At 43.0% G+C, this 10,853-nt stretch overlaps 1 protein-coding gene across 1 annotated transcript; it reads left to right on the plus strand.

The window, feature by feature from the left end:
* The first annotated feature begins 34 nt into the window (after window positions 1–34).
* On the plus strand, window positions 35–4,599 carry LOC115122289 (ragulator complex protein LAMTOR1). The gene is made up of 5 exons (XM_029651494.2): window positions 35–267; window positions 1,463–1,608; window positions 1,706–1,783; window positions 1,874–1,997; window positions 2,939–4,599. The coding sequence occupies exons 1-5, from the start codon at window positions 226–228 to the stop codon at window positions 3,029–3,031; spliced, it is 483 nt and encodes a 160-aa protein (XP_029507354.1). The 5' UTR covers window positions 35–225; the 3' UTR covers window positions 3,032–4,599.
* Window positions 4,600–10,853: the final 6,254 nt, after the last annotated feature.

The following is a 10,853-nucleotide window of genomic DNA, read 5'->3' on the forward strand; positions in this document are numbered from 1 at the left end:
CTGAGCCCTGGCTGCGCAAAAACTGCTGTCATGTGATAGGCTTCGTTTGTTGTAGTAGCTGACAGAAGCGGTCAGCGAGAAAGAGAAACAAAGAAAGAAGTTTGATTCCTTTCCCGTGGACTCAGACAGGGTCTGTTTCTCTTATTATAGCAATAGTTTCCCGGGTGGAGTAGTTGAATATTGGGTTCGCGTACCTGGCAGACCGCCGAACGCCCAGCGGACGCCATGGGTTGTTGTTACAGTAGCGAGAACGAGACCACCGAGCAGGTAGCTAATGCTATGCTAGTTGGTTATCTAGGGTGTCAAATATTATTTAACAAAACATATTTAATTTCTTTGTGGTCATAAGGCCATTGCAAGACAGTTTGTTGTTACGAATTCCACGAGTCAAAAGTGAAAATATGGTGCTTCTTTGCGTGTTAAAATGAAACTATTTTTAAGTTAGCCAACTACGACCCAGCAGAAAGCTAGCCAGTCCTTTCAAATAAAATTGTATCGTACACATATAGCAGATATTATTGCGGTTGTAGCGAAATGCTTGTGTTCCTAGCGCCAACAGTGCAGTAATATCTAACAATTCACAACAATGCACACACATTTAAACGTACAATAATGGAATTAAGAAATATCTAATATTTCAGAGACAACTGCTAGCTGTGCTAGAAAAATTGGGCCTAGGGAGTTTAGCTAACGTTAGTTCCCGTATTGGCAAGTTGACCAACACACCTAACATTAGCTAGTTAAGAGACGTTTCAAAATAGTGACAACCTTTTGTTGACAATTACAAACATTATCTAGCTTACTAGTTCAGCTGACTTAATCAGTTCATGTGTACGTAAGTAGCTATCTACTTGCACAGCAGACAACCGCTTAGTTTCAATTCTCAACTATCATGATGATGATCAATCAGGGCCAGTAAAACGTGACCACTTATGTAAATTGGGCCTCAAAGGTTCACATTCGGTCAAGCTGTTGGAACATGTTGATATTGCCAGCCAATCAACTTCTCCCAGATGCATGTCATATGATCTCAGATTTCCCATCCAGTTGTGGTGACATAGGCCAAAATGGAATTTGGTGAAGGGAAGTTTTTTTTCTTTTGGAAAAATGTGAGGCAGGGATTGTATCCTGTTTATCAGATGACTGTTGTACACATTATAGCCTGCCACTACTTAGCTAACCTTGTTATAACACAGTATAATACTGAAAAATACATACCAGTATCATTATATCTGGGTTACGTAACTTTTGTTTGGGTTCATTCTTTTCTTCCTGTCAAAGCAACAAATCAGAGGATGAGTATTATAGGTGTTGTAGGGCGCCCTTTTGTTTTAGACTTCACTTCAGCTGTTGTATCATAATGATTTTAGCAATAAGCAGAATCTGGTTACCCAAACAGCCTGTGATAGTGATCGAGGATGTTGTGATAGTTTGTGATCGTGATGCGCATGTTGTGCCTCAGGACCCTGACGAGCGTAAGCCGCTGATCCCCCACCCGAACCCCGACAGCAAGCCCCTCAACGGCACAGAATGGAACTCCACCAGTGTACCCTCAGCCCGCACAGACGAACAGGCCTTACTCACATCCATCCTTACCAAGACAGCCCTGTAAGACACAAACATTCTCTTTCACCTCCAACATCATGGTGTTTATTTAATTGGAATTGAATTCTGTTGAATACCTGCCCGTCTTTCCATTTCTTAGGAACATCATCGATGTCTCGGCTGCAGACTCTCAAGGCATGGAGCAGCATGAGTACATGGACAAAGCTCGGCAATATAGGTGGGTGTGTGGAGGTAGTCGCTTAATGTGTCTGTGGGTTTTGACTGGCCTTGTGTTTCAGTACTAACCTGTCTTTCATTGTGTTTTCAGTACAAAACTGGCCTTGTTGAGTAACAGTCTGTCTCAGAAGAAGCCCCTCCCACTCCCTTCCCTCACCAGCCAGCCGCACCAAGTGCTCGCTAGTGATCTGGTGCCATATTCGGATGTACAACAGGTGCTCGCGCACACACACACACTAGGGGTGTAACGTTTCATGGTTTGGTACATGGAAACCATGTGTTTGATGTATTTGATACAATTCCATTGATTCTACTCCAGTCATTACCACGAGCCCATCCTCCCCAATTAAGGGGCCACCAACCTCAGGTGTTGCCTGGTCACTTTTACCCCTACCTGTACATATTACTCCAACTACCTCGTACCCCTACCTCGTACCCCCTCGGTACCGGTTCTCCTTGTATTTTGTCACATTACTACCTGTAAAGAGCTGCTTGAATGCAGAGGGGAGACAAAGTTGTAGTGTTTGCATCTCCGTCTTGGTCAGGTGGTAGGAAAGCTGCGGTGATGTCATTGTAAATGTGTCAACATGTTTGAGGGAACATACTTCCTCTGTCCATCGCTGTTGTAAGCTACTGGGAAACCAAAATGTTCCCAAACTGAAGATTTTAAATGATGATGGAGAATCCTCCTGGTTTATCCACCCAACTACTTGCCATCGTACACAACTAGTTCCTGGCTCCACCTAATAGAATGTGTCAATTTAAATTAGAATTTTCATTACAATTTGCGCATAGGCTCAAATTGTCTTAACGGAATAGCCTGAAATGTTACATTTTTCCAGCTCAGATTTACTCAAGCAATACAACTGTGTAGGCATAGCCTATAGGCCTAGTGTTTAATTTTTAAAATGTATTTACAATGCGGACTGAACCGAGGTCCCCATACCGAACGTTTCGATACGAATATGTGTATCGTTACACCCCTAATACAGACACACACACAGTGCTCAGATGTTCATCAGGACATCTTTCCATTACAGTCATGTGCTTTCCCTGTCCATAAACCTGTTAGTGTATGGCAGCTCTGGAGCAACAACAAATGCATTATGTAGCTGATTGATGCGTGTTAACCTCATTTGTTCTAATTGTTTGACAGGTGTCCAAGATAGCTGCCTATGCTTACAGTGCAATCTCTCAGATCAAGGTGGACGCTAAAGAAGAGCTAGTGGTTCAATTTGCCATCCCCTGATCTGCCCTCTGGCCTCCATAATACACCTCCCGTCCTGTCCCCAATGCCCACACTGCATCTATGTGTCCCAGTCCCTGTGCTACCCAGCTATGCCACCAGGAACCTGCTGAGGACTATGACAACCAGGCCTCCCCTGCTGAAAGGATTAACCAACCTTGCCCTGCACCCCTCAGAACCACCTTTCAAAGCCACCATTCATCCTTCTTTCACCAGCCGTCAAATGTTATGGCAGTATAATGGTGTTGGGGCAGTTTTTGTTATTTTAAATGTTCTTGTTTGAAGAGTGACTGAGTCTGATTGACTGAATAAACGGTTAGCTAGCTGCATGACTAGGCTGCTGCTGGCGTTAGCGCTGGCTGTGAGTTTTTCAGGTGTAGCTAACCTCGTCTGATATGCAGCTCCAGTAATGTACTAACTAACTAACCACAGCTAGGAAAAGAGGGTGATTATGCATGTCCAAATGTAGCACAGGAACAGGGCAAAAAAAAAGATGTCCACAGCCAGCCAACCCACTACGGTGAGCATGGGGATGCTGTTCTGACACGGTGTGGACCGGTCACCCAGAACACACATCCCACCCCTCATGTCATCAATATGAATTTCTAGAAAGAGCCTCACTATAGTGTTCCTTATCTTTGTTAAAATCCTTAGATTGACCTAATGTAAGTTGGGTAGGTTTAAAAACAGGAGGGACTTAGTTCAACTATAGCACCTAAGTTCAAATCTGATATGACCCATATGAGTCTTCCCTTGAGTTCAGCTCATGTTGGCAGAGTGCAGGGGGGGGACAGAGGTTGGAATCCACATGGGTTTCTGGGGGAAACATGCTTAGCACTTCAATAATTTAGTTGGCAGTCCTTGAATTCATATCTTTAGACTTCACAAAAACAATACAGCTGGGGGTGGAACCGGGCTTGGGGGTAGGGTTTGGGGGCTTGTAATGTAAATGAATCAGTGAAGTGTTGATGCCTTCTATGTACAGATTTATGTGATTCCGTCAGAACCAAGAAATGGAGTGTATGCACCTCCCCATTGTAGAGTCTGTTGGTCAGGATTGGCTAAAGCTCCAATGAAGTTGTTTTAGGAGCCAATCAAAACTAAGGATACAGCAGCCCAGTTTTTATGACATGAAAGGAAAAAAACTTAACTCCCAAGTTTGTTTGAATTTTTAAACAAGACAGATTGTGACGAGTTACTCACATTAACCATGAACTGAAAGCTGTCATGGCAGTTTGAGATAAACAACCATAACCTGTGAGTATCCCCTAAATTAAAATGATCAGAGGCGTTGTGATTATTTATTCGTGTTTTAAGTGTATTTATGCTCCGGGGTGAGTGTGTTTGGGCGGGTGCCTCTCTGGGGTCTTTAAAGGGATGATCATCTGCAAGGCCGTGTTTATTTGCCACTTTTTGCAGTGTGCTTGTTTTGTTTTTTGTTACTTCAGTGTGCAATAGTACCTGGATAACATTGTTCATTTCTTAGGCTAGTACCAAAAGGTTTATTAAGATATACTGTTAATACATTTTTTCCCCCAAATAATGAATTCATTAAAGACTTTCAACAATAAGACTGGTGTTCTGTAGGTCTGTATAGAGAGAATTGTGTGGGGTATCATTACAACAAACCTAATGAACACTATCACATCTTATGTAGTGTGTACTGTAAGTAATGGATATGATTATTTTTTAAACTTTCTATGAAGCCTTTGTTTACCATGATAGGGATTATTCAGTATGTCTCATACCTGCTGATCAACCCGTGGTAAAGGGTCAATTCTCAGATCCATATTTTAACACAAAGTAACATCTACAAAAGTGCATTGGGGAGAGTGAGTGAGAGGGCTCTATTCCTGGTTGGGCCTGGCAGGTCAATGGTCCAGTTCAATAATTATACAGGTCAAGGTCACATCTACTGTAGATGTACTATTCCTTCTTCCCAAACTCTGACAGACACCAGACAGAGTTTCTGATGAGTAGATTTGTATTGTACTTTTACATGATGGGGCAGATCATAATGGTCTTCTGATGTAAGCCTGTGGTTCTGGAACTCTGGTTGGTTGGCATGATGATTGTGTCCCCCCCCCAGTTGTCCTGGTGTATTGCTGGGATGATGTCAGACCTGGCCTGGTACAGCGCAGAAGTCACATACCCCCTACACCCGTTCTTATTACTGGGTGTTTGTCCGGGTACACACACTTCTGTTTTCTCTTGACCATAAGGCTGTAGAACTGAACACATTTATACATTGTGACTAAACACACTGTAAACTGGTAGTAATTTAGCACTGAACAGAGAGGGAGAATGCCCCAAAACTCAGTAGGAGTTTAGTGTTGCTATACAGACAGGCAGAGAGTCGGTGTGTAACTAGACCCTGATCTCTCTGCTCATTTTAAGCACCTGTCAGAATGCTACGCAGCTGCAACGAACTCAGCACCTGTTACACATAGGGCTCAGAGCCACATTGCCCTCGGTGAACATACAGATTTCAAACAGCACTGGGAGATCACAGGAAGAGTATGAGTGGAATAAACTACCCCTGTAACCTACCCCCTATGTGGGGCTTAGTGGCGGCCTATATTTGCATGTGGGTGTGTGTAGATTTGGGTTTGTCCTCACCTTTCTCATGTAATGCCTGTGGTGCTGTGTGTGTACCTGTAGCTCCCCTCATTCTCCATTGTGCTGCCGTGCAGGAAGGGAAGGGCGCCTAGCTTATCCACTGAAAGGTTACAGATGCTTTTATCATGGCGATACAACACCCGCAGTTCCTTCAGCTCTACCAGGACCTGGGAAACAGAGTGTACACACACACACACAGGCTTTAGGCCCTTAAATGTAGGGTGATCACTACTAATGTACTAGATCAGTGGTTCCCAAACTTTTTAATAGTCCCGTACCCCTTCAAACATTCAACCTCCAGCTGTACCCCCTCTACCACCAAGGTCAGCGCACTCTCAAATGTTGTTTTTTGCCATCATTGTAAACCTGCCACACACACACTATACGATACATTTATTAAACATAAGAATGAGAGTTGTTGTCACATCCTGGCTCGTGGGAAGTGTCAAAGAGCTCTTATAGGACCAGGGCACAAATAATAATAATCAATCATTTAGCTTTTTATGAAACCATCCTACATAGAAAACCTTATTTGTTCATCGAAAATTGTGAATAACTCACCAGAGGATAATGAGAAGGGTGTGCTTGAAAGGATGCACATAATTCTGCAATGTTGGGTTGTATTGGAGAGAGTCTCAGTCTTAAATCATTTTCCACACACAGTCTGTGCCTGTATTTAGTTTTCATGCTATTGAGGGCTGAGAATCTACTCTCACATAGGTACGTGGTTGCAAAGGGCATCAGTGTCTTAACAGCATGATTTGCCAAGGCAGGATACTCTGAGCGCAGCCCAATCCAGAAATCTGGTAGTGGCTTCTGATTAAATGTTCACAGAAGCGCAATATTGATGAGGCTCTTGTTCAGATATCGGTAACTGGACTGGAGGCAGGGCATGAAAGGGATAACGAATCCAGTTGCTTGTGTCATCGGTTTCGGGAAAGTACCTGCGAAATTGTGCACCCAACTCAGGTGCTTTGCTATATCACATTTGACATTGTCCGTAAGCTTGAGTTCATTTGCACACAAACAATCATACAATGATGGAAAGACCTGTGTGTTGTCCTTGTTAATGCAGACAGAGAAGAGCTCCAACCTGTGTGTTGTCCTTGTTAATGCAGACAGAGAAGAGCTCCAACCTGTGTGTTGTCCTTGTTAATGCAGACAGAGAAGAGCTCACACTTCTTAATCAGAGCCTCAATTTTGTCCCGCACATTGAATATAGTTGCGGAGAGTCCCTGTAATCCTAGATTCAGATCATTCAGGAGAGAGAACCTCACCCAGATAGGCCAGTCGTGTGAGAAACTCCTCATCATGCTAGCGGTCAGACAAGTGAAAATTATGGTCAGTAAAGAAAACTTTAAGCTCGTCTCTCAATTTAAAAAACGTGTCAATACTTTGCCCCTTGATAACCAGCACACTTCTGTATGTTGTAAAAGCGTTACATGGTCGCTGCCCATATCATTGCATAGTGCATAAAATACACGAGAGTTCAGGGGCCTTGTTTTAACAAAGTTAACCATTTTCATTGTAGTGTTCAAAACATCTTTCATGCTGTCAGGCATTCCCTTGGCAGCAACAGCCTCTAGGTGGATGCTGCAGTGTACCCAAGAGCCTCTAGGTGGATGCTGCAGTGTACCCAAGTGGTGTCTGGAGCAACTGCTTGCACACGCGTTACCACTCCACTATGTCTCCCTGTCATGGCTTTTGCACCATCAGTACAGATACGAACACGAGCAGCAGCTACGTTTGGCTACATATGGACCATTAGTGGAATTACCACGAGAGAGTAATGGTTAATGTGATTTGACTAGGCTACCTGTATTTGACATTGTGCTGTTATTTCACTGAACACCATTTATTTATTTCACCTTTATTTAACCAGGTAGGCCAGTTGAGAACAAATTCTCATTTAAAACTGCGATCTGGCCAAGATAAAGCAAAGCAGTGCAACACAAACAACACAGAGTTACACATGGGATAAACAAATGTACAGTCAATAACACAATAGAAAAGTATATATACAGCGTGTGCAAATGTAGTAAGATTAGGGAGGTAAAGGCAATAAATAGGCCATAGTGGCAAAATAATTACAATTTAGCAATTAAACACTGGAGTGATAGATGAGCAGAAGATGAATATATAAGTAGAGATACTGAGGTGCAAATGAGCAAAAACATACAGTTGAAGTCGGAAGTTTACATACGCTATCTCTCTGCTGTAGGGTTAGGGGGTGTTAGGAAAATTATGTCATGGCTTTAGAAGCTTCTGATAAGCTAATTGACATCATTTGAGTCAAATGGAGGTGTACCTGTGGATGTATTTCAAGGCCTACCTTCAAACTCAGTGCCTCTTTGCTTGACATCATGGGAAAATCAAAATAAATCAGCCCAGACCTCAGAAAAAGAATTGCAGACCTCCACAAGTCTGGTTCATCCTTGTGAGCAATTTCCAAACGCCTGAAGGTACCACGTTCATCTGTACAAACAATAGTACGCAAGTATAAACACCATGGGACCACGTAGCCGTCATACCGCTTGGGAAGGAAATTCGTTCTGTCTCCTAGAGTTGAACGTACTTTGGTGCGAAAAGTCAAAATCATTCCCAGAACAACAGCAAAGGACCTTGTGAAGATGCTGGAGGAAACCGGTACAAAAGTATCTATATCCACAGTAAAATGAGTCCTATATTTACACAACCTGAAAGCCCGCTCAGCAAGGAGAAGTCACTGCTCCAAAACCACCATAAATAATCCAGACTACAGTTTGCAACTGCACATAGGGACAAAGATCGTACATTTTGGAGAAATGTCCTCTGGTCTGATGAAACAAAAATAGAACTGTTTGGCTATAATGACCATCGTTATGTTAGGAGGAAAAGGGGAAGTCTTGCAAGCCGAAGAACATCATCCCAACCGTGAAGCACGGGGGTGGCAGCATCATGTTGTGGGGGTGCTTTGCTGCAGGAGGGACTGGTGCACTTCACAACATAGATGGCATCATGAGCAAGCAAAATTATGTGTATATATTGAAGCAACATCTCAAGACATCAGTCAGGAAGTTGAAGCAAATGGGTCTTCCAAATGAACAATGACCCCAAGCATACTTCCAAAGTTGTAGCAAAATGGCTTAAAGAACAACCAAGTCAAGGTATTGGAGTGGCCATCACAAAGCCCTGAACTCAATCCTATAGAACATTTGTGGGCAGAACTGAAAAAGTGTGTGCGAGCAAGGAGGTCTACAAACCTGACTCACAAGCTCTGTCAGGAGGAATGGGCCAAAATTCACCCAACTTACTGTGGGAAGCTTGTGGAGGGCTACCCGAAACGTTTGGCAATGCTACCATGGCAATGCCAAATACTAATTGAGTGTATGTAAACTTCTGACCCACTGGGAATGTGATGAAGAAATAAAAGCTGAAATAAATCATTCTCTCTACTATTATTCTGACATTTCACATTCTTAAAATAAAGTGGTAATCCTATCTGACCTAAAACAGAAAATTGTTAGGATTAAATGTCAGGAATTGTGAAAAACTGAGTTTAAATGTATTTGGCTAAGATGCATGTAAACTTCTGACTTCAACTGTAAATAAAAATATGGGGTTGAGGTAGTTGGGTGGGCTATTTATAGATGGGCTGTGTACAGGTGCAATGATATGTAAGCTGCTCTGACAGCTGATGCTTAAAGTTAGTGAGGGAGATATAAGACTCCAGCGTCAGTGATTTTTGCAATTCATTCCAGTCATTGGCAGCAGAGAACTGGAAGGGAAGGTGGCCAAAGGGAGGGTTGGCTTTGGTGATGACCAGTGAAATATACCTGTTGGAGCGCGTGTTGCTATGGTGACCAGTGAGCTGAGATTAGGCGGGGCTTTACCCAGCAAAGACTTATAGATGACCTGGAGCCAGTGGGTTTGGCGACGAGTATGAAGCGATGGCCAGCCAACGAGAGCGTACAGGTCCTAGTGGTGGATAGTATATGGGGCTTTGGTGACAAAACGGATGGCACTGTGGTAGACTGCATCCAATTTGCTGAGTAGAGTCTAGAGACTGAGTAGAGAGGCTATTTTGTAAATGACATCGCCGAAGTAAAGGATTGGTAGGATAGTCAATTTTACAAGGGTATGTTTGGCAACATGAGTGAAGGATGCTTTATTGCGAAATAGGAAGCCGATTCTAGATTTGATTTTGTATTGGAGATGCTTAATGTGAGTCTGGAAGGAGAGTTTACAGTCTAACCAGACACCTAGCTATTTGTAGTTGTCCACATATTCTAAGTCACAACCTTCCAGAGTAGTGATGCTAGGAGCGGGCAGGTGCAGCAGCGATCGGTTGAAGAGCATACATTTAGTTTTACTAGCGTTTAAGAGCAGTTGGAGGCCACGGAAGGAGAGTTGTAGGGCGTTGAAGCTCTTCTGGAGGTTAGTTAACAAAGTGTCCAAAGAAGGTTTCATTTGATTTTTGGCAGTGAAACGAGGCTACTCAGGCGAGTAAAAAACTTCACCCAAATGTATAGCCCCGTTGGAAAATGTAAATGGACTGTTTGAAAATGTGAATATATATATATATATTTTTTAAATGTAACAAATAAAAATAAGAAATAAATTAAAAATGTTAATCACATTTTTATTTGCCGTACCCTCGACGGGATTGCGCATACCCCTGGGGGTACACGTACCCCAGTTTGGGAATACCTGTACTAGAGAAATTCATTTTACCACCCTGCCACCTGTGTCCATTCAGGGAGAGCCTTGTCTGAAATGACACAATATTGCCTATATAGTGCACCAGTTTTGTCCAGAGACATCCTGTGTGCGTGACTGTGTAGAACCCAGGTGAGACGTATTATTAAAGTCTGTGATGATGTCGTTGAAGGACAGGTAGAACCCAGGTGAGACGTACTGTGAACCCAGGTGAGAAAGGACAGGTAGAACCCAGGTGAGACATTATTAAAGTCTGTGATGATGTCGTTGAAGGACAGGTAGAACCCAGGTGAGACGTATTATTAAAGTCTGTGATGATGTCGTTGAAGGACAGGTAGAACCCAGGTGAGACGTATTATTAAAGTCTGTGATGATGTCGTTGAAGGACAGGTAGAACCCAGGTGAGACGTATTATTAAAGTCTGTGATGATGTCGTTGAAGGACAGGTAGAACCCAGGTGAGACAAAGTCTGTGATGATGTCGTTGAAGGACAGGTAGAACCCAGGTG

This window comes from Oncorhynchus nerka, linkage group LG11 (genome assembly GCF_034236695.1).
Source record: "Oncorhynchus nerka isolate Pitt River linkage group LG11, Oner_Uvic_2.0, whole genome shotgun sequence".
NCBI classification, from domain to species: Eukaryota; Metazoa; Chordata; class Actinopteri; order Salmoniformes; family Salmonidae; genus Oncorhynchus; species Oncorhynchus nerka.